Raw genomic sequence first — 25251 nt, 5'->3', positions numbered from 1 at the left:
AGGTGTGGTTTTGGCTGTATTGACTGCATCTTTTGGTGTAACTGGTTATTCCTTACCTCGGGACCAAATTGGTTATTGGGCAGTAAAAATCGTGACAGGCGTACCCGAAGCTATTCCTGTAATAGGATCGCCTTTAGTAGAGTTATTACGTGGAAGTGCTAGTGTGGGCCAATCCACTTTGACTCGTTTTTATAGCTTACACACTTTTGTATTGCCTCTCCTTACTGCCGTATTTATGTTAATGCACTTTCCAATGATACGTAAGCAAGGTATTTCCGGTCCTTTATAGAGAAGACATATCATAGATATTTGTAATTGATCATATATCGGGAAGGACAATAGTATTTCATTGCTACAAATATGGATTATTGAAAAAATAAGACATGTTTTTTGGATACTTCTCTTCAACTCGGAAGTATTGTATTCCTTATTTGATACGAATAGTTGAAGTGGATTTTCCGAAGAGAGGATGGATTATGGGAGTGTGTGACTTGAACTATTGATTTGGCCATGCAGATATATGATTTTATCGCCACGTTGGAATTCACAACCAAATGTGTCTCCGCATCCAACCAAAACGTAAGTCCCCTACGTAGCAGAGGATAGGCCGGTTCGCTTGAGGAGAATATTTTCTATGATCATACCCGAATCATGTCATCCACGAACAGGCTCCGTAAGATCCGTAGAATAGAATAAGTGATGTGGCATGATCCAATGTTCTATCTATTCCACTTAACTTATTTATTATAGTGTGGAAATGCATTCATTTCCTTTGCATCGATTCCAATCTATGATACTATCGGAGTGAAAGAAGGGATCTAAGGAAGAACAGAGGCTAGACTTTATTAGTAACAAGTAAATACTTTTTACGTAAGAAAATCGAGATATGGTGGGGATAAACACCAATCAAAAGACATGAGACAATCCAAAAAGCACTTGATCATGATCAAATTTGTAAGCCTACTTGGATATTGAGCATTTACCTATAAGAACAGAATTCTTTGCAATGAATAGTTGTAGTTGCAATTCTGGAAAATGGAATGTGATAAATCTTTTCTTACTTACATAGAGTTATTAACTATGTTTATGAAATAACGATTTTTTATTTTATATGGGTTTATTTCTGTTATTATATGGGTTTATTTCTGTTATTCCTTTGATTCTTGCTCGAGCCGGATGATGAAAAATTATCATGTCCGGTTCCTTCGGAGGATGGATCCATAAGAATTCACCTATCCCAATAACAAAGAAACCTGACTTGAATGATCCTGTATTAAGAGCAAAATTGGCTAAAGGGATGGGACATAATTATTATGGAGAACCCGCGTGGCCCAATGATCTTTTATATATTTTTCCAGTAGTAATTTTAGGTACTATTGCATGTAATGTAGGTTTAGCGGTTCTAGAACCGTCAATGATTGGTGAACCGGCGGATCCATTTGCAACTCCTTTGGAAATATTACCCGAATGGTACTTCTTTCCCGTATTTCAAATACTCCGCACAGTACCCAATAAGTTATTGGGCGTTCTTTTAATGGTTTCAGTACCGATGGGATTATTCACAGTACCCTTTTTGGAGAATGTCAATAAATTCCAAAATCCATTTCGTCGACCAGTAGCTACAACAGTTTTTTTGATCGGTACCGCAGTAGCTCTTTGGTTAGGTATTGGAGCAACATTACCTATTGATAAATCCCTAACTTTAGGTCTTTTTCAAATTGATTCAACCGCGAAGTACCATGATGTAGGTATCTAGGGAATAGTTACTTCAAAGTGAATCTTCCCTAGATACATTAATTTGATTATGATCTATTCCGCGAAAATACGGATTGTGCCAAAGATGCAAAATTGTTTTCTTTTTTTCTTTAGAATTTTCTTTCTATTAGAATTAGAAAAAGAAGATGAAAAAATTACAATGGATTTAAAATGAGAACTTATTCTTAGGTAAATCAATTGCGAAATGCTTCTGTAGAGTGTCCAATATTTGTTTTACATCTTCCATGCGAAAATATTCAATTCTCATAAGATCTTCTTGACTGTTACTCAAAAGGTCCAATAATGTATGTATATTGGACCTTTTGAGACAATTATAGGTCCTGGAAGGCAATTCTAATTGGTCAATAAAAATACAATTCAATGGAATTCCTTTTTTGTTTTTCTTTAGATTAGTTAATCTATCTTGAAAGGTTAAAAAGGGTAGAGTAAACCTGTTTTTATTTTCTTCGAAATTAATGTCCTCTTCCTCCGCATGTAGAAAAGGAATAAATAAATCAATCAAATTACGAGAAGCCTCATAAAGTGCTTCCTTAGGAGTTAAACTTCCATTTGTCCATATTTCTAGAAAAAGTATCTCTTGTTTTTCATTCCCATTCCCATAAGAATGAATACTATGATTCGCATTTCGAACAGGCATGGATACAGCATCTATAGGATAACTTACATCTTGAGAGTCATTTATGGGTTCCATACGATATCCGCGATCTCTCTTGATTTGTAATCCAATACACAAATCAATTGGTTCCGTCAGGTTAGCTATATGTTGTGTCGTGTCAACTATTTCTACGGAAGGTGGTGAGATGATATCTTGAGCGGTTACGTATCTAGGACCCCTTACGCAAATCAACGCGTCTCTAACTCCATAGAGATTACTTCTCAATACAATTTCTTTCAAATTTAGTAAGATTTCATGTACTGATTCCTCAATACCTACTATCGTAGAATATTCATGTGGCACCTTCTCAGATTTTGCACGTGTGATACATGTTCCTTCTATTTCTCCAAGTAAAGCCCTTCGCATGGCAATACCGATGGTATCAGCTTGACCTTTCATAAGTGGTGACAGAATGAAACGACCATAATAAAGACGCTTACTGTCTACTCTTGATTCAACACACTTCCACTGTAGTGTTCGAGTGTATCCCGCTACTTCCTCTCGAACCATACTATACTAGTATTATTATTTGATCATTGAATCATTTATTTCTCTTGAAATCGGTTTAATTCTTATTTCTACACACGTCTTTTTTTAGGAGGTCGACATCCATTATGTGGCATAGGTGTTATATCACGTACGAAACTTAATAATATACCACTTCTACGAATGGCTCGTAATGCTGCATCTCTTCCGAGACCAGGACCCTTTATCATAACTTCTGCTCGTTGCATACCCTGATCAACCGCTGTATGAATAGCATTTACCGCTGCGGCTTGAGCAGCATAAGGTGTTCCTCTTCTTGTGCCTTTGAATCCAGAAGTACCAGCAGAGGCCCAAGAAACTACCCGACCTCGTACATCTGTAACAGTTATAATGGTATTGTTGAAACTCGCTTGAACATGAATAACGCCTTTTGGTATTCTACGCCCATTCTTACGTGAACCAATACGCCCATTCCTATGTAAACCAATTCATGGTATAGCTTTTGTCATATTTTATCATTTCATATTTATGAGTCAGAAATATACAAAAAGAAAAGATACGGAGATATACATTTCATGTTAAAATAGGCCCTTTACCTTATTTTTACATATAGTACTTATTTTAGAATTTTTGAAAGTAAAGTTCTTTTTTAGAAAGATTACCCTTGTCTCTGTTTATGTTTCGGATTGGAGCAAATCACTATAATTCGCCCACACCTGCGAATCAGTCGACATTTTTCACAAATTTTACGAACGGAAGCCCTTATTTTCATATTTTTTATTCCTTACCTTAATTCTGAATTTACTTCTTGGAAGAGAATAAGTCTCTTGAATTGTTTTTTAACTTTGAATTGTATACCCATGGTTAAAAAAATTAACCTAATCGTTCGAATCTTTGTTGCGAAGTCGATAAATTATACGTCCCCTAGCTGAATCATAACGACTTCAATTTTTACTCTTATCTCCCGGTAGTATCCGTATAAAACTGCACTAGATCCCCCCTAAAACATATCCTAGAATTAGATCTTCATTATCTAAATGGACCCAAAACATACCGTTGGGAAGTGATTCAGTAATTAAACCTTCATGAATCAATTTTTGTTCTTTCATTCCAGGTAACCTCCTTGAAGTATCAACTAATGGAGGAAGAGTTATATAACTCACTTTTCCTCTCTATTTTACAAATAGGAAGTTAGAGATCAAATTAGAGATCAAATTCGGATACCACAGGTGGAAGATTACCATATATAACACAAAATTTCTCCTCCAATTCTTTCTAGTCGAGCTTCTCGATCTGTTATTATACCTCGAGAAGTAGAAAGAATTACAATTCCCATTCCACCTAAAATCTTAGGAATTCGTTGATAGTTGGAATAAATTCGTAAGCCGGGTCGGCTGGTACGCTTTAAATTGGTTCTAGTTTTATATATTCTTTTTCTGGTTTTTCTATGTCGTATTGAAACCAAGAAATATTTGTTACTTTCATGATGTTTCCGGACGTTTTCAATAAAACCTTCTCATAGAAGTATTTTAACAATGTTTTCGGTGATATTTGTAGATGCTATTCGAACCCTTCCTTTTTTATCTATGTCAGCATTTCTTATAGAAGTTATTAGATCGGCAATAGTGTCCCTACCCATGACAAACTAGAATTATAGGTTCCTCCTAATTTTGATATAATCAACATGTTTCCCTTTTTTTCTTTTTTTTAATAAAGTATATACGTGAGACACTATCTAGTAATTTGATCTATTTGGTCTATTTCAGATACCCTACTATATCATATAGTCTCATCTACTACTATTTATAATACTTCGGGAGCTAATGAAACTATTTTAGTAAAATTCAACTGTCTCAATTCTCGAGCGATCGCACCAAAAACTCGAGTTCCTTTTGGATTTCCTTCTTGATCAATGACAACTGTAGCATTGTCGTCATATCGTATTATCATACCGTTTTCACGTTTGAGTTCTTTACATGTACGTACAATTACAGCTCTAATTACTTCTGATCATTCTAGAGGCATATTGGGAACTGCTTCTTTGATTACAGCAACAATAACATCACCAATATGAGCATATCGGTGATTACCAGCTCCTATGATTTGAATACACATCAATTTTCGAGCTCCGCTGTTATCCACTACATTCAAAAGGGTCTGAGGTTGAATCATATCATTTTTATTTCAATCTGTTATTTCAATGCAAAAGAAAAAAAAAAAAAAGAAATATTGTCCGTCCAGAAATAAATAAACCTGCGGTTGTTTTTTCATCCCCAATACCCCTTTTTGTTTAGTTCCACATCTCTATCCTGAAATAAGAAATTGAGTTCGTATAGGCATTTTGCGCGCAGCTATCTCAATAGCTGCTCTAGCTACAGTTTCTGATACTCCACCCATTTCATAAAGTATTCGACCCCGTTTAACAACGGATACCCAATATTCAGGGGATCCCTTCCCCGAACCCATACGCGTTTCCGCGGGTCTTACTGTAACAGGTTTGTCGGGAAATATACGTACCCATATTTTTCCACCACGACGCGCATATCGTGTCATTGCTCTTCGCCCTGCTTCTATTTGTCTAGCTGTAATCCAAGCAGGTTCAAGTGCCTGAAGAGCGTATCTGCCGAAACTAATATGATTGCCTCGACAAGATATTCCTTTCATTCTTCCTCTATGTTGTTTACGAAATCTGGTTCTTTTGGGGTTATAGTCGATGGTTGTTTCTTAATTCCATCTCTACTGCAGAACCGGACATGAGAGTTTCTTCTCATCCAGCTCCTCGCGAATGAAAGGATTCAAATTCAATAATATTATAGATACACATTAATAGATAATACACCAAGTAATGGCTTTTATTGATATTGAATTTCTTACATAGGAAGGAAGATGTAGATACAAGATATACAATACAGCTAGACGTGTGTGTACATTTATGTATCTTTATAGATAATGTAATGTTTCTCTTTTTTATTTTTATAACATAACGAATCCTTTCCTTATTTTTTTTGACCTCTATCAAATTACGACAAAAGATTGTAATCCAATAAATAAAGGTTTCGCGGGCGAATATTTACTCTTTCCTGTTTCATTCGTAGGTTCAATTCATGACCTCTCAGAATAAATCAATTTTTTCTTGGTCCGTTCCGCCATCCCACCCAATGAATTATTAGGATTTGTTTTCAATAGAATCCTATGCAGTCACAGGTTCTGTCGTTCCCATAGCTTCTCCATTAATGGTTAGGTCCGAACTTTGCAATGGAGCTTCCAACAAAATTCGTTCCCGAGTCAATTTCCTCAGTTTTTATTAACCCGAAGGCTCTTTATTATTTTATTCTATTTAAAATTATTTCATTTACAAATTCTTATATTTCTAATTATCTTATCAGTATTGATGCTTTATCACACTGCCTTTTATGACGTGATTCATAGACCATACATATTGGAATCATATATCATTGATATTTTTGTTCTTTCTTTCTATCATCCTTCCATTTATCCATATCCCTTTATTTTTTTTTTTTGCTTTACAACCCATAATCAGATTTATTTTTTCTTGAAAGAATTTCAGTTGCTACAACCATATGATAGATCCACTCATTCATATAGTGACCGTTTCTTGGGATCTCGACAATACGAAGCAATAAGTTGGTTATTAGTTTATTTTATATAATTACAAAGTTCATTGCGGGGCTCAGTCTATTTTTTTTTTTTTTAATCCCAACTTGAAACTATAAAGAAAAAAATAACGAGTCACACACTAAGCATAGCAATTATACCAAATTATCAATCGAATTTTTATTTAACCTTATAGAATTAGAATTGTTCATTTTTTTTAACGGAAAAAGAATGAAAGAGTTTGTCATTTTTTGTTTTATCTCTAGACAAAATGGGAAGACAGGGTCGATTATTTCTCATCTACAAATATCCAAATTTTTATACCTAATACTCCATAAATAGTTCATATTGTATAGGAACAAGAACAATGATCAATTTTAGCACGAATTGTTTGTAGGGGAACTCTTCCCTCTCTAATCCATTCGACACGTGCAATTTCTTTTCCGTCGATATGGCTTGCTATTTGCACTTGAATTCCCTTTGTATCCGTTTGTTCAGTTAATTCAATAGCTTTTTTCATTGCTTTTCGAAGCGAAACTCTATTTTTAATTGTAAAGCTATATATTATGCAAGAATATTAGGTTGTCCATAAGGTTTTTCAACTCTTGTGATAGCAATGTTGAGTCTCCGGTTTACAAAATGAAACTCCTTTTGTACATTCATCTGTAATTCTTCGATTCCTCGTGTTTGCCCCTCTATTAATAAATTTGGGAATCCAATATAGATTATGACTTGGATCAAATCGATTTTTTTTTTAATTGTTATACGTGCAATTCCTTCGAAACCCGAGGATATTTTCCTATTTTTCTTATATAGTTCTTGATAAAATTCTGTATTTTTTTCATCTTTCTTGTACACCCACTGTAGTGTTTTGGAAGAAAAATATTGATGATCGCAGTCCGTGAATAAATCAACATGTTGGAAAAGTGTCGGGGCAATGTGGATTTGATTTAGACGTGAAATTGACGTCACAATTAAACCCGAAACTCCTTTAGGTTTCAGCTAGTGCAGTTTTACTAGAATGTGCCTAAGGCACATTGCACTAAAGACCAATTACCCTAACTCAGGTTTGTTGTTTTCTCCTTCCCCTCTTCTTTTCCTTCTCCTATTTATCTTCTCCTTCTCTCTCTATTCTTCCTCTCCCTGCTCTTTTCCTGCGCAGGACTTTAGCAAGTAGCAGCAGTAGTGAAAGGCTGCAGCAGGTTTGTTTTATTGGTGGATTGCAATAAGTCTCCATTTTCTTCTCCTTCCTCCTCTCATTTTCTCCAAATTGGGGCTAGCAATATCAGAGGCACATCATCAGCAACTCCCTCAACTTCTTCTCCATTCCTGCTGATTGGTCATCCAGTAGGAGTTGCTGCAGTTTGAGGGTAGTAGCATCAAGTGCAGCAACAGCAGCTCAGCTGAAACTTTGTTGGAGTTTTGGAGGAAATTCGAGATTGGGGTTGCTTGAAATGGTTCTTTCATGTACTCTTGATGAAGAAGGGAGCTTGAGGAGTGTGTAATTTCAGCTAGATTGGGGGTAAGTTGCTTCAATTAGTCGAATTTTTTTATATGAGCTGAATTTGAATAGTTCATGGGGTTGATGAATCTCTTTGGATTTTCTTCTTTTGGCTGAGATCTTGATAGGTTGGAAAGGAACCTATCTTCATCTTTTGCTAATTAGAAGCTTACTTGGGCCATGTGGGAGGTTAGTGGAGGATAAATTTTTGGTTCTAATTGAGTTTGCAACTGATTTGGCTTGATTCTGAAATTTGGTTCCTAATCCAAGTTCAACTCCTTATGGGCTGAAAATTACTCATTTATTCTGGATGTTTATAGTGTTTTGACTGAGGAGCAACCTGGCGACTTCCCCTCTCATCCCTCTCTCCGTGTTCCTTGCTGGTTTGGTCCCTGCACATCCAGCAAACAACAGCAGCAGCAGCATCAAGTGCTGCCAGCTGCTTCACTGCAGCAGTGAAGCTGGCAGTAGAGTGGTTATTAGTCAGGGGAGCTAATATGTTGCGCAATTGGTGAAGTTTTGAATCTCCACCTTCAAAATTGAAGGCTTGTACTTGTGTGGGGGGATGTTGAGAGGCTATTTATACTTCCTTGAGCTGAAAAATCAGGTTTGTAGCTCTAATTTTAAAGTTGATCCAAAATGGTGCAATGCTTATTTTCTGGACTGAACTGGACCAGTTTTGGATTTTGACTTTGGAAGGATTGGGAGTGATCTTGACTTCATTCTCTAGTGATTAGAATTTCGTTAGGACCAATTTGGAGGCAAGATGAGTAAGAATTTTAGTTTTCTTCGAGGTCGAAAACTGAAAAACTGTTTTTACGTCGAAGCTGAATTATTGACCTCTATTTCCTAATTGTAGTGGAATTTCGTAGTGAATTATAGATATTTATCATAGTATAGAAGTCAAAGATCACTCATGGATCACCCCCTAGCCTTGTCTTGCCCTGGATTTTCTTGTGGAGCAACAAATTCGCAGCACCAAGGTGCAGTCCAGCAGCTACTGCAGTGCATCTCAGCGCGGCCACTGAACTTGAGGGTGAAATGGATACATTTTGACATTTCAAGATGATAAATTGGAACCTACTATTGGACTACTTGATTGTGAGAAGCTAGGGGAGCAAGTTATTTTGCCGAATTGTTGTGGAATTGAGCTTCAATTGAGGTAATTTTGGTCGCAGTGCTGATTTTCGATATTGAAGCTTAATCTTTGCGAGTTGTGACTCCAACTTTCTTATGAGTAATCTTTAAGGGATTCTAGCTGATTCAAAGATGCCCTAAGCCAGATTGTAATACATTGGCCTAGAATTAGGTAAATTTGATTCCGAAGCTGATTTTACATGTAATATTGACTTTCGCTTGAAACTTTATTCCACTTTTAAAATTCGTTAATTCCGACAGGGATTTTGGATTTCATCTTCACTTCTTTATCTATGGGAAGGTGCCTGTGGAGTTTCGATTCGATCCGTGGTTGGATTAGCACGCTAGGTGGGTTAATGTTGACCGAATACTTCGGAATCCCTCCTAAGTTGTACAGAATTTCAGCATACAATATTTGTATCATATTACCCTATTAGTAGCTCGAATTTATGGATTTGCTTGTTTTTAAATGAAATCTGAATTTGGAGCATGATTTAATGATTTTAGATAAATTTTACATGCTAAACTGGGACTTGACTTAGGAGAAAACTCATTAAAACCTACATACCTCACTTTTCGAAAGGTTAACAAATTTAACCTCGGGAGTTGATTTCTCTTTTGTATCATCGCTATTAGTGCGTCGTGGATACTTAGACTGGCATAGGTTGAGATTACGCTCATGCTGAAATGTCGAGCTTGTTTTTATAGCAAAGTTTAGGCTCTTCCATACAGTCGGGTGCCGTTGGGGTTGACGGTGGACCCAGATTTACTTCCTGCAGCAGATTATGCCGAGGGCACATGAGCCTTTGTTATTAGACCAGTTTGACCCATTTGTTTTGATTATAGCCTGCATGAGCCTGATTAAGCTCGATAGAAACACGCTTGCATACTCAGTTGGGTCGCGCCCACGAGTGCCGCTCCGGAGTCTGGCTATCTTGCGTTGATGTTGTAGTAGTCCAGGTTGGACTTTTACTCTCCACCTGTTGCCCTCGAGGTGGTGTAAGGTGTAGCTTAGACGGGCGGGACGGGCATATCGCAGTCCTTGTGGATTGGGTGAGTGAGGGCTATTTTCTTAGCTAGTGATACATATGTTTACAGAGATCTTGATGTGCATAGTGGTAGAATAGTGGCATAGTAGTTGTAGAGTTTTATTCTCCCTTATTTTACTGTTTCTCTACCTACCATTTATACTATTTTTCTCGTAGACTTAGTGGGTAGGTCGTTGGGGTCGGTAATGGTACCCACTGAGGACTACTTTGTTTTACAGTAGTTCTCACACTCGCTTGCCACTTCTTCTTGCAGCTGCTTCTGATCGAGCTAAGAGAGTCGCGAGCTAAATCCCTATCTATCCCGGTCATTGTTCTAGAGCAAGCCCCTTTTTGTGGAGATAGTTCACTTTTGTGTAGTCATGTACATACAGTTGTATCTGTTTTTCTGTTTAGAGTTGTCAGGTGATGATGTTGTACTTTTAGTTATATTACACCTTGTATTATTATATTACACCTTGGATTACATGTATGTACAGGTGACTATTAATGTCACGCCCCGAGACCCGCCTATTTGGTCGGATTCGAGCGCGCCGACAGACCGCCGAACGGACAGAATTTCCCCTATACGTCCAAAGCATCGCAACAGTACAAATCAAGTGGTTCCAAACAGGAAGAGATTTCACAAACTGAATGCATAAGAAAGGTACCGAAAACATAAGTACTAATCTATTACGAGCATTCAGCTCATTTACATCCAATTTACATTTTACATATCCTTTGCTTCCAAATACATACAACTATTACAAATTATTGCAACTTGGTTCTTTCTTTTCATTTCCATACCCCTATGCTAGACCAACTTGGGGTACTGCTATCTCTGGTCACAGTTGTAAGGCGCTATCTACAGAGCTACGCCCTTTCCTCGCGCCACCGCGCCGCTCGCGTGTGGACCTGGAAAAACGTTGGGTGAGAACTATTGTCTATAGTTCTCAGTGGATACGGCCACCCAAGGGAAGAGCTCGACCCACCAGGTCCAAAGGAGGCAAAACAATATGTTAGTCCAACAGATATATATATATCATTATATAATTTATGCAACTAACAGCTATCATGCTTCTGCCTCACAACATGCAACATGCAAATCATGCAACTCATGCAAGTAGATCAAATTCACAATCCACACATATCATTAGTCACTTTATCTCATTGGCTTTTCGCTATCATTGCCATTCTCTCGTACGATTATTCTTACCGTAGTCACACTATGCTCATTTGTCATTCTTTTCTAAGGTTACTTTTACCTTAGCCAAACTATACCATATGCCACCCGACTCGGTCTTGAGTCAATCATCCGCGGAATACCGTGTTCAGTCAGGCTCAAGGTGAAGGACGTCTCACATGCACCTCAGCCTTAAATCCTCTCGACTATAGGTCTATCGCAGGGTGAGAAAATACCGTCGAACCCCGGACCACAAGTCGCTCAAGCTCAACGGGCGAGGAGAACCAACATACCCGTGTCCACAAAGCTCATACCAGGCGAGGAGAACCACACATACCCGTTGAATCACTGTCGGACGAGGAGAACCACACATACCGGCAGTTATGATTCACTTGCGCTCATCCGCAAGTCTCAACTGCTGCCGAGCGAGGAGAACCACACGTACTCGCAGCTACCACTCTTAGGGATTCTGGAATCTACTTTCCATAGCTCAAGAGTTGGTCTCATACCCTATAATGGCGACCTCTCTAGGTTCAATTCATGCATATCCTAGCGGTCACTCTACCACTATAGTCCACAACCTAGGTTCAACCACCCTAGGTGTCACTACATGTTACAACCTAGGGTCAATCACACTAGGTTCTATATCCTTTCCACCTAGATCTCGACTCTAGGTTCACTGTTCAACCTATGTTCAATGACACTAGATTCAATGCCACTCAATCTACTTGTTATCCTAGTTGTCCACACCTAGAATTTATAGTTTACATGTCCTTGTTTTCCAATTGTCGAGTTCTCTAATCAACCTAGAGTTATCGACCCAAGTTCACATTCATATGAATTTAGCATATTCTCACAATATGTCAACATGCATATGTCCTCAAGCATCTCATGCACATGCCGATATTATCATCGTCATCCAATGGTAGGTAACAACATCTAGCATAATATGATTCATGCATTCATATTATCATATACAACCTACCACTACACATATATGCATCAATAATAAACCATACTTCACTTTGGCATGAAAGTGACCTAATCACTTCGGTGAAGCACAACCCACCTAACAATGCTCTCCGATTGCTTGTCGACACTTGCAATCGGGCTCCCACGGCACACGTTGCCCGGTTCGGCTCGAACTGGCAATCGACCACCGAACACTCGCCGATTTCCAACCTAGAGTTGCCAGGGGCTCTCCTCTATCCTTCAATTAGAGAATTAGGAGATCAATTAGGTTCAAAACCCTAAAACTCCAAAACCCCCAAAATCCAAACCCTAGCTTTTCCTATTTCTCCAAATACCCCAAAATCATGGAGAAACATGCTTAGAATACTCTAGGGATCTCTAGAATACCACCCATGAAGGATTTAATCCAAATCCTAAACTCTTACCAAAATGCGAACCTCGAGTCGAAAGCACGCCGCACCACCAAGCGCGCGAAGGTTCGATTCACCGCTCCCCACGCGTTCCCGAGCTCGCTCTCCACCAAAACCCTAAGTTTGGAAGAGAGATCTAGAGAGGGAAAGAGAGGAGACTAGAGAGAGAAAGGAGAGCTTCTCTCTCTCTCTCTCTCTCTCAAACGTGTGTGTGTGTGTGTTCTCCAACAGGGAGAAGGAGGAGGGGTATTTATACAAGCCCAACACTCAAAATTACCAAAATGCCCTCATTCAGGGCCATTTACGCGACCTTGTCGCTAGGGTCCGGACCCCGTAGGTCCCGCAGCTCAAAAACTGTGTTTTTCACATTTTTTAACACTGCGTACCGGTACCCCGTTTCCAATACCGGTACCCGACCGGCCCAGTACTGGTACCCCATTTCTAGTACCGATACCCAACACAAATTTCTGCATTTATGCAATTTCAGCTTTTGGAGCCCGCTTCCGCGTCCGGTTTACGCCGAAAACACTCAAATGCTCCCCGAACCTCGCCAGAACTATTCTAATAGCTTTTTAAGTTAGTTCCCACCAAGATTTTACCATCGTAGAAGTTCGGTATATTACAATTTATTTCTATTTTAGAAGCTCTGTTACTCTCTAATAGTGGTTCTTGTACTGTTACAGGTGCTTCTATCACTTTGTGTACACAGGGCTTCCTGTGTATGCAGCGGATCTGTTGGCGAGCCCGGGTAATGCTAGACCCCGGGGCGTGACACCCGCGGAATAATTTTTTGGTTGTGTGAACCAAAAGGAATGATGACTTTGAGTTATACCAAGTCTGAAACCAAGCGGATTCAGTTTTTGTCCCATATTTTTCTATTATATATATTTTTTAATATGAATCTAAATCTTAGATTGATCTAAAAATGATTTAGATTGATCTAAAAATGATTTAGATTTCTCTTTTAATACAATTGTTATATGACATGTCGGTCTTTTTATCAAATAACTATGTCCTCGAGCTCGGGGTCTTAACTTTTTCACAATAGTATTCCTATTGGTTTCGGCTTTACTAATGAATAAATCAGCTTCGTTCAAACCCATATTATGATTAGCATTTGCTGCTGCAGAATAAACCAATTTTAGAATGGGATAACATGATCGACAAGGCATGAGTTCCAGCATCATAAGTGTTTCCTCATAGGAACGCCTGCGAATCTGATCAATTACTCTTCGTGCTTTTAAAACAGACATACATACATGTTGAGCTAAAATGTTTACTTCTTTACCTGAACTTCAGTTCTTTTATCATAGGTTGAATACAATTTAAGGATTTGAATGGTTAGATATCTTCCTTCGCCTGTGGTTCGTGAATATCTCTCAATGAAATGTAGCCATAAATGCAAATGTGTATACCTTATAAAAATCATTTGTTCACATAGCATTTCAGCATCAGAATGATTAGGATTCACAAAATATATAGCAAAACAAGTTGAGAACAATGTTTTTGTAATTTCATCTTAAGTACAAAGAGGCCCTACAAGTTCAACTTCGATCCACTGCTAGGTCCTAAAATCATGCCATAATAATGCTAGGTCCTAAAATAATGCCGTAAAAAATTGGAAAGAACAAAACCCAATCAGCACTCCCAAGTATGAGGAGTATATGTTAAAATCAATAAAGAGTGTAGTTTCGTACAGCCATAACAGTCATTATACCAAATGAAAAACCATAAATAGTTATTGTGAAGTCAACAAACATATTTAATCTGCTTTTTAAAGTATAATCCCTGTCTCATTGGCAGGTGAGCTATAAAAATAATAAAAATAAAAAGGCGTATCCTTGATCTCATATTGCATGGAACCTATAATTCCCCATCCCTCATCTGAGCTCATTTCTATTACTTTATAACTAATTTTGCACTCAACTTTGTAAGATTTTTCCAGCACAGCAAGAAAATAGGATTCAAGCTCAACTATTAATTTAAGAATCGGCAAAACAAGCTAAAGAACAGCATACCTTTTCTCTGGACATCAAATCAGTAGTTTCTCACTGAAAGATTTTGCAGATGTCCTCATACTCTACAGCTTTAAGAACCCTCCCATCATAAACCCCCTTCTCAATTTGCACCTTCGCGCAAAACTTCTCCGTATCCACTGAAATTAACCTCGCATTCGACCCCCTATACGCTCCATTGACTATCCTTACAAGCCCTCCAATCTGCGGGATCACAGTCTCCAGCTCCTCCTGATCAACCCTAAGCACGTGCTTGCTCTCCAGCATCTCAATCTCACCAACATACTTATCAACGACCCTCTTCACCACCCCTTTCTGCTTATAATAACCTTTTTCCGCTAAGGTCTTACTCATCACCTTCACGACGATCCCCTTGCAAAGCCAATAGTCCTTCCTATTGATCTTCTCCTTCGCCTTCTCCTCCTCCCTCATCAATTCGTCCAATGCCGACAAACCGGCACCACCTCCTGAAGCACCAACCCTAGTACTGCTGCTCTTCTTCGCGCTCTTCTCCTCGGAATCAGGTTCGTCGGCGAACGCTAATTTGGGGGCGGACTTTGGGGCCGCAGCCTCGTTATTAGGTTTGGAAGAGACCGAGGCGGATTGGGATTGGAGTAGAAATGCGACCTTTCCGCTGGGGGGGTTTCCGGTGATCGCGGACCTGGCACCGTCCGCATGAGATGCGGTGGGATTGTTGGGATCGGAAGCTAGAGGGGTCTCGGGAGGGAGGGAGGAGACGGCGCGCTCGATCTGGTGGGCGATGACGCGCTCCTGGCGCTCCTCGTCGGCCAGGTCGGCCTTGTGGCGCTTGGCCTTGAGGCGGTCCTTGAAGAGGGTCTCGGAGTCGCGGTCGATGTAGGTGATGAACCAGCCCTTGGGGGTGTCCTCGACCTTGCACTGGCCGGTGCGGCCGAGGTACTTGACGAATTCGGTGAGGGTGGCCCACTGGGTGGAGTTCATGTGGACGTGGTGGCGGTCGGCGATGTACTCGTTGTAGACGACGGTGGCGGCGACGCGGGAGAAGCGGTGGGAGCGGCGCATGAGGTCGAGGAAGGCGCGCTCGAACTCCTCGGAGAAGCCGCCGACGATGCGGTCGGGGTTCTGGCCGAAGACCTGCATCTGGCGCTGGTGGCCCTCGCTCATGCAGTGGCACTTGAACCCGTTCTCGTCGCGGCACTGCTTCTGGCACATCTGGCAGTACCACCGCAGCTTCTGCAGCCCCTTCGCCTTGATCCGGTTCGCGATCGCCTTCGGCGTCAGGAACTCGTTCTTCCCCATCGATCCACCCACCCGATCGGATCAAAAACAAAAGGGGGGCAGGCGCAGACGGCCAAAGACGGCCAAAGAGGAGGACGCAAGGAGAAGAAGAAAACCAGACGCTAATCCCAACCCTAAACCAAAACTAATCTTTGATGATTGCCTTGCGCGGAGGAAAGGAGAGAGGACACCGGAGGAGAGGAGAGGAGAGATAGGTCGGGAACGAGGATTCTGAGCCGCCGAGATGTATCTACAGTTATAGGACCTACCTTGAATTAAGGGTTTTTTTTTTCAAATAGCCCTCTAACAAATTTTATTTACAAAAATAGTTCTGTCCAAAATTTATTTGCAAAAATGGTCCTGGCCCTGCCACGCCAGCGCCACGTCAGCGCCACGCGGGCACAGGCGGGGCCAGCTATTTAAGTTGAACACGGTGATTGGTTCACCGTGTCTAAACACGGTGAACCAATCACCGTGTTCAATAGCAATGCGGCGCTCGGTATATCTATATACGTATTGAACACGGTGAACGAATTACCGTGTCTAGACATAGTAATTCGTTCACCGTGTTCTCACGGTGTCCAAAAAGACTCCAATTCTATTGGACACGGTGAATGGTTCACCGTGTCCACACTCTAGACACGGTGAACCATTCACCTTGTTCTCTTTGAATACACCCCCCCTCCCAACTCTGTCTCGCTCTCTCTCTCTCTCTCTCTCTTACCCCCCCGCCCGAACTCTATCTCGATCTCTCTCTCTCTCGCTCTCTTCTCTTGCTCTCTCTCTCTCTGGCCGACGCCGCCGCCGCCGCCCTTTGTTGCCCGAGGTAGCTTTCATTCCTCGTTCTCCCTATCCCTAGAGGCATCTCTCTTCTCTCTCTCTCTTCTCTCTCTCTCTCTCTCTCTCTCTCTCTCCCTCTGTGGCGCCACACCGCCGGAAGGGCTTCTCAGTATGAGAAGCTCACACCCCCCTCACAGTGCTGTGAGAGTGCTGGTGGGGTGGTTCACTTGTGGGGGAGGGGGAGGGGGGGGCGGCCTTCTCACAAATTAACATATTATATATATATATATTAATATATATATAATATATATATAATATATATATATATATATATATATATATATATATACTATACTACTCCATAAAGGAGAGTTCTGTCACCTCAAGTCCCTAGAGATGACAAGTGTCCTCCTAATGCTCTTTTTCTCTCTTTTGAAAAAATTGCATGCACCCGGTCTACACAAGCTTTTTTCTCTCTTTAAAAAAATTTGAATGCACCCGGTCTACACAAATATAATATACATCAAATATATTTTTCAATTTAAAATTAAATATAATTAATAAATATAATTTTATTTTATAATAAGTTTATGTATTAAATATTATAGGCTTAGGTTCCAGCAATGTAGATTTATCAGTATTATATTAAATACAAGTATAGACCCGACATATCGAATGATTTCTTTCTACCACTCCTCATTTATAGAAAAACTTTGCCTCCACCCAGTCTATAAATATTACATATATTAATCTATACTTTATAATTCGGTCTTAAATATTATATATATTAATTCTAACTTTTTATAATTAGATCTTAAAATATTACATATATTAAAGAGTTATGTCACCTCAAGGCCCCTAGAGATGACAAGTGTCCTCCTAAGGCTCTTCTATCTCTTTTTGAAAAAAATGCATGCACCCGGTCTACACAAGCTTTTTCTCTTTTTTAAAAAATTTGAATGCCCGGTCTACACAAATTAATATATCTAAAATCTTTTTTTCAAATTTAAAATTAAATATAATTTAATAAATATAATTTATATTTTATAATAAGTTTATGTATTAAATATTATAGGCCTTAGGTTCCAGCAATGTGATTTATCAGTAATATATAAATACAAGTATAGACCCGACGTATCGAATGATTTCTTTCCTACCCACTCCTCATTTATAGAAAAACTTTGCCTCCACCCAGTCTATAAATATTACATATATAATCATAACTTTTTATAATTCGTCTATAAATATTATATATATTAATTCTAACTTTTTATAATAGATCTATAAATATTACATATATGAAAGAGTTCTGTCACCTCACGGCCCCTAGAGATGACAAGTGTCCTCCTAAGGCTCTTCTCTCTCTTTTTGAAAAAATTGCATGCACCCAGTCTACACAAGCTTTTTTTCTTTTTTAAAAAATATTGAATGACACCGGTCTACACAAATATATAACATCAATCTATTTTTTTCAATTTAAAATTAATATATTTAAAAATAATATTTTATATTTTATAATAAATTATGTATTAATTATATAGCCTTAGGTTCAATAAGTGGATTATCAGTAATGATATTAAATACATAAGTATAGAACCGACGTATCAAATAATTTCTTCCCTACCCACTCCTCATTTATAGAAAACTTGCCTCCACCCATGCTATAAATATTACATATATTAATCATAACTTTTTATAATTCGGTCTATAAATATTATATATATTAATTCTAACTTTTATAATTAGATCTATAATATTACATCATATTAATCTAACTTTTTATAATTAGTATTATTAAATTAAAATATAATTTTATAAATGCAACCTATCTATATCAAATGTCTCTATATCAAAATTACTAGAGTTAAATTTTATATCTATTTTCAAAAATAAAGTGCACAAAATTATATTATACAGTTGGTGCATCAAATAGTATCATTTGCTTTAATATAAATAAACATATATAGGATAACCCTCAACTATAATTTTTTGATTAAGGCCAATCAAGTTTTATTTAGTGTTGTAATTTTATGCTTAGTTACAATAAGATGACCAAAGAAAATTAAATTTTAAATCTAACTAAATTACTAATGAATTTAACAAAATTTATAAATTTTTTGATAAATATATCTACTTAAAAAATTAAAAGTTTAGGAAGTTTCTATACATTTTTAGCAAAAGATATTTTGGCCATAAAAAAAAATGTGAGGACCCTCTCAACTATTAAGACCTTTGCAATAGACTGCTCAAAATTAATTTTGTAATTGATTTTTCTATTTTTTAAGTCTTTATATAGAATTAATTTGTTAACTTAAATAAAATATTTATTAAAATATATTACAAAATTTGATCAAATATTTTTTACATATGTATTTTTACATGATTAGATTATATTTATTAAATTATATTTTAGTTTAAATGGTGAAACCTTATAGAACCTTGAATGGTGAACCTTATAGAAGTTTTTTTTTTTTTCCTATTTATGAAGAGTTGAAGACTAAAGAGCTCCTCCCAACAATCTTTTTTTCTATGAATTTTTTAATAATTTTTTGCATATATATTCCTTTATAAAATTATTTAGTTACTTACAAATTCTTATAAAAAATTTTGTAGCACATAAACCAATTTACATTATTTTTATTCAGATTATTTTTAAATTTATATAATTAATAGTTAAAAATTAAAATAATATAAATATTTTAATTAAAATTTATAATTAAAATATTTTAAATCCGCAGCATCGCGCGGGTAATTTACTAGTATATATATATATAGTTGAGCTAGAATACTATCGATAGCAAACGGGCTCCGTTGCCACCCATTTATTTTCGATGATAGAGCCTCCAAGTCAACGATCGGAACTGTTGAACATGATCTATACCACTTAAAGTGTTTAGAAATTAAATTTCAAATCTTTTCGACATCATTTGTCTAATGATCAAATGGTTTCAAATTTTGTAATTTTAATGGTCGATATGAGGCGTTTTCTCATTTAACGGTGTAAAGATATTCAAATCAATTGAATTTTTATTAGAAAATTTTTTAAAGTATTTAAAACAAGATCTATACTCTTGATCTTGATTACAAGACTCCTATCATCATTTTTTAAAGACTATTCAGTTTCAGCCGTTCATTTTTGCATCCACTTGATGGATAAGAGAACAATATCGAAAATGTATGAAATTTGCTTTCTAAACACTTCAAGTGGTATATGTCACACCCCGAGCTCCGCCAATTTGGTCGGATTGAGCATGTGACAGACGCCGAACGGACAGTACCTCCCCTATCCGCCCAAGGCTCGAACAACAAGTATAATACAAGCAAATCATCAAGGAGAATTGCGAGATATACTAGGTTTGCACGAGGGCAAACAACAACCACAGTGAAAGCATCGAAACTAACTAAACATCCAATATACGTGTCATTTGATTTCATTTGAATCAAACACAAGTAGTCTATTACATTCATTTACTTCATTTACATCAGGATTTTTTTTAACCAAAAGGCAATTTACATCATCTTTCTATTACATCACTTTTACTTTACAATTTCAGCATACAAAAGTTGAATACACCAAGTGTAGGGTATGCCTATGTAACTCCGGGGTCGCTATCTACGGCGCGACTCCCTTGCCTCGATCCTCCGCCGCCCCGCTCGCATACGGATCTGCAGGGTTAGTGGTAATGAGAACTAGAACGAAGTTCCCAGTGGGTTCGGCCGCCGACCACGCGGATTCTCCCATTAGGTCTAATTCAGGCATATGTATTTCAATAAAGAAGAATAACAAACCAACTAATGCACTTCTAATACAATGCCTGCAAGAAAACGATTTATAGATAGATATTCATATTCAAATACATGATTAATATGCATGCATGTTCTTTTCACTTTTCTCTGGCCTTTACCCAATCAACCTGGGGTGCTCCTGGTTTACCCCAACTCACAGTCCACATATCCCGTCTAACGGGGGAGGCACAAGGCACTACCACCCAAAAGATCTTTGCCGGGCACGTCCACCCGTGGTGCATTTTTTCTCCGGAGTACACCGCTCGTGGAGGAGCGACCTCACACAAGCCGGAACCAATACCTGTGAGTATGATCTCATCCTCAATTTGAGGAGGTATGGCTAACCTATCACAATTCTCACTGTCTCAATGCTGATAAATGGTTAATACCTATTCATGCACATACTGTCACTTGCCAACGTCACGGTGGTCCTGATGCCACAATACCCATAATGTTACTTGGGTTAAACCTTGTTTAACTATTCACTTTTTGATGTCAATCGAGTCACTAATGTCAATGTCACCTTTGTTTACTACGGTCACGGTCATTTCTTACATTCACATTCATATAGGGTCTTTTACTATCTTTGTTCACATGGCTCTATATCATTACAATAATCTGTCACGCCCGGGTACCAGCGGAAGCATATCCGGTACGTGCACAGACCCGCCATACACCTGTAGTATATAAGGCGTCTACAAGCAACAAGTCGGTAGGAAGTAAAACAAGAAGTCCTATCCTGATATCAGAGCAAAGTACAAGTCGATATACAACGAGTATCATAAGTCAATATACAAAGAGTATACAATCCAAGATCTCAACAAAAGGAGAAGTAACACCACTATAATCTCAACCCCGAAAGTAAAATATACATCAAGGGTATACAAAAAGAATAGGTACAACGGTGGTCTCTCTATACATAGGGACATCACCCTCGGCCGTAGCCCGAGTAGCAAGGTGATCGACTAGCACGCTCCTAGTAGTCCCTAGCTAGGCGCGACTCCCTTGCCACGATCCCTAGCCTCTCCCGTAACAGGCTCTGTAAAAACAACCACCAAAAGGGCGTGAGAACTATTAACAATAGTTCCCAGTGGGTAAGCCGCCAGCCTCGGCGAATTACACCACTAGGCTCAAGATGTACTAAATGAAAGCAATAACAATAATTGCATGATTTATAAGCATGTTGCTAATAAGTAATAAGCATGTAATCAACATGTAATAGCTTTCTACAGTAATGAACCATTTGCATAAAAGAGATATAGCAACTTCTGTAATCATGAACATAGACATGAGTATAAGCACGAATATAAAAGTGACTACTGTACACTTTAAGTAATAAACATTCATTACTGTCCTTTTTCATTTAGTACTTTCCTTTCATTCACAGGGACCTACCCAAGGTAGTCCAGCTTGCGCCGCGCCTAATGGCCCCGTGGTAGTATACACTCCCCACGGCAATCCACTTCGGCACCCAATCCCGCACGGGCGAGCAACTGTCGCATAGGCCAACTCCGGAGTGCCGGCTTGTAGGGAGCTACCCTCACAAGCGTGTGCGAATGAGCACGATGGCAAGCAAACAATATCCAATATCCACATGTCACAATTTTCATAATTTCATTGCAAAGTTCTTACCCTCGATCCTCTGATCGGAATTTCAATACACAATAGTAACAAGAGCTAGTAATCACTAGATTGTAAACATGTAAGGGTAAAGCTAAATCACATAGCATTATAATCTTTTCACTAGTATGGCACTATCAACATAGTCCAGAGCATGTCATAGTTCTCTACGTTCGAGTCAAGAGAATGTCATTGTTCTCTACTTTAAAGTGCATCCTACACTTGTTCATAAGACATTCAACTGAATTGAATATAAATGTAAATACTTTCATGTATATATGTTCTCTATATCATAGAAACATAATAAACTGAATTCTTAGTTGTTCTACTGAACAAAACAAAAATACTTGAATGCATGAGTACTTTTATGCATAAACGCTCATTCACATATGATAAACGTCATGATGACGAGTTCCGAGCCCTTTAACAATCACATAAGCACACAATAAAACCATTTCTATAATACATATAGAACATAGAGGAGTTTCACTTGCTCTGGTTAGGTCCGACCCACCTAGTACTAGGCTCCAAAACAGTCCAAGGAGTTCCAAGGATCAGCTCCACTAGGTCGCAATCCTGCTGAACACGAAGCATACATATCGTATCAAAATTACGATCGAAAAGGCCAATTTCGGCGCAATTACACTTCGTACATTGGAATAGCTTAAATCCCTGTTTGGCTTAGTTCAATACCTCACGTTAAGCTTCCAGAAGGTCCTCCAAGACCAGACGAAGGCGGTCCAAGGGTCAAACACCCTCTCGCTGCGAACAATTTCGAGACGACATCAATATAGTCGATTATAAGCTATAATAGTCGAAATCTTGCGAATTCAGTTTCTAACTAAAATCCCTGCTTACCTCAGGTTAGAATACCTCCCAAACCAGCTTCAAAAGGTACAAGTTCAGCTCAACGAGGCTCGAAGACCTGCTGCGAAGAAAAAATCCCAATTTGCATCAATTCGCACAACTTAGTGCATTAAGTTCCGATTTTAGCTTCATAAATGGCTAAATATTCCAATTAAGCTTCAAAGTAGCTTATCCCAGGTCTAAGAAGGTTAATTCACAGCTAATTAACTCATTAATAATAGCTGAATTCTCAGTTTAGAACAGCCAAGAGCAAAAATCTGAAATCGCTACTCAAATCGACGAATAGAACGTCGATAACGGAAAAATCAAGTCGTTTACCTTCTCAGGCTTCCAACCAGCACCTCACTGGTCCAGGGCTGCGAAATTCCCTCCAAAACGCTCTCTTGCACGTGCACAAAGGTGCTGCGACACTCGCAACCAGCGAAGAACGCGCGCGGCGACGAAAACGAGCGAAATCGGCGAATTCGATGTAGAGAGAGAAAAACCCTAGAGAGAGAGAGAGAGAGATGAAGAAGAAGGGTGCTCTGAGCCTCAGCAACCTCCACTGAGCTCCAGAAGTCGTGCTGGCTTCATATGGATGAGATCAAGATGTGAAAAGACCAAAATACCCAAGCTGCCACGTTTCTGCATTGTGTACCGGTACACCATAATGGCTGTACCGGTACACCAAGCAGAAAAGGCTGATTTCGCCCAATCAATGCACTTTCTTACTTTTAGCATTCCAATCATCCTCTAACTTATCCAAAAACTTGTTCTAACCTTTTAGAACATGTAGGAGTGATCCACACACCATTCCACATACTCGAACTCCGCAATTTGCGAAAGTCCAGTGTATTACATAATCTCACGCAGATAATTGTCACAACCGACATGTACTGTTCATTACCCTACATGCAAGAATGCTATAATATCAACATGCTCAAAGAAGGGACATAGACATAGAAAGAGATCCGGTGTTTCCGGATAGCACCCCCTACCTTTATGTGTCACAAGAATGCCGTAGTTCCGATTTCACGATTTTTAGACTTGTTCGTCGCGAACTACGACGATCTGTACTATTTCAGCTTGTTTTTTCAATATCTTTGCGCACGCTCGTCGTATCGCCGAACCGAGCGCACCGACGCGTTCGTAGACCTACCAATTAGGTTAAAATGAGATCAAATCCAAGTTTGAACCTCAAAATTACAAAACCCTAAATATAGGTCCTCCACAATATCATCTTCTCCAATCAAGCCCCTAGCTTGACAAAACATGGTGGAAAACCACCATAGACCTCTCTACGTGCTTCAACTGGAAGCAAAAACTCAAAACTTAACTTAAAATCATAAGAACTCACCTTTGGAGCCCAAGCTTTCCTTCAAAGCCTTGACCAAGCTTGCCTTACACCTTGGAGAGCTTCATCTCCAAGCTTTTCTCCTTCAAATCCCCTCTTGGTCCAAGCCCTAGAGAGAGAGGAAGAGAGAAGAGAAGGATTTTTAGAGAGAGAGAGAGGGAAGGTTTGAGAGTGAGAGTGAGAACAAATGAGTTCTCACTCATGCCTTAACTTATATAACCCCTCTCATGCCATATTTGCATTTAAACCCCTCAACTTTTCACTTTTGCAACTAGTCCTTACTGGGCTTTTTCGGGCTCGAGGACCGGTCTCTCCCCTTCAGAGACCGGTTCCCGAGAGCTACCCTGCAACCTACGCAGAAGGGGACCGGTCTCTCCCCGATGAAACCGGTCTCCGGGGACCGGTCTCCCACCGAAGGACCGATTCCCGAGAGCTCAGTTTCCAGGACTCAGCCGATTTTCCCCTCTGCTCGGCTGATCAACGTTCGGGAACCGGTCTCTCATCCAAGGGACCGGTCCCCGAGAGTAAAATTTCTGGGATTTCTCTAGAATTGCAGTTTCACTCTCTCGGGTCGCTTTATACTCCATATATAGGCTCCAATGCACTTTTAGCCTTTAGTAACTCATTCATTTCCGCGTTCCTCTCATTTCGACGGAACTCGGCACGACTTTCGGGGAAGTGATACGTTACAGTATAGATCATGTTCAACGGTGTCGATCGTCGATTTGGAGACTCTATCATCGAAAACAATGGTGCAACGAGCACCGTTTGTTACTGATAGTATTCTAGCTCAACTGTTATATATATATATATATATAGATATATATTAGTAT

General features: G+C 38.9%; 1 protein-coding gene and 1 long non-coding RNA gene across 8 annotated transcripts in view; both read right to left on the bottom strand.

The window, feature by feature from the left end:
- LOC109719499 (KIN17-like protein) overlaps window positions 1-16277 on the bottom strand; it is a 24263-nt gene extending 7986 nt beyond the window's left edge. The window contains exons 1-2 of one of the 5 annotated variants that reach the window (XM_020246228.1): window positions 14779-16277; window positions 10907-11110 (exon numbers count right to left, since the gene is read on the bottom strand). In XM_020246228.1, the coding sequence (XP_020101817.1) occupies window positions 14809-16053 (1245 nt within the window). In that variant the 5' untranslated portion in view covers window positions 16054-16277 and the 3' untranslated portion in view covers window positions 10907-11110; window positions 14779-14808. Of the gene's footprint in view, window positions 1-10906; window positions 11111-11172; window positions 11193-12436; window positions 12589-13698; window positions 14176-14778 lie in introns of those variants that run through there. The other 4 variants (XM_020246230.1, XM_020246229.1, XM_020246227.1 and 1 more) reach the window with 4 other exon arrangements.
- LOC109719714 lies at window positions 22755-23427 on the bottom strand. 3 transcript variants are annotated; one of them, XR_002218763.1, is made up of 4 exons: window positions 23404-23427; window positions 23077-23143; window positions 22912-22980; window positions 22765-22797 (listed from the first exon to the last, which is right to left on the bottom strand). It is a non-coding gene; the product is annotated as an uncharacterized LOC109719714 (long non-coding RNA). The 3 variants fall into 3 exon arrangements; XR_002218762.1 differs by lacking the exon at window positions 23404-23427 and having other exon boundaries at window positions 22755-22794; window positions 23077-23277; XR_002218761.1 differs by lacking the exon at window positions 23404-23427 and having other exon boundaries at window positions 23077-23277.

Source organism: Ananas comosus, linkage group 13, assembly GCF_001540865.1.
Source record: "Ananas comosus cultivar F153 linkage group 13, ASM154086v1, whole genome shotgun sequence".
Taxonomy (NCBI): Eukaryota; Viridiplantae; Streptophyta; class Magnoliopsida; order Poales; family Bromeliaceae; genus Ananas; species Ananas comosus.
This window is presented reverse-complemented; position numbering and strand designations above follow the sequence as displayed.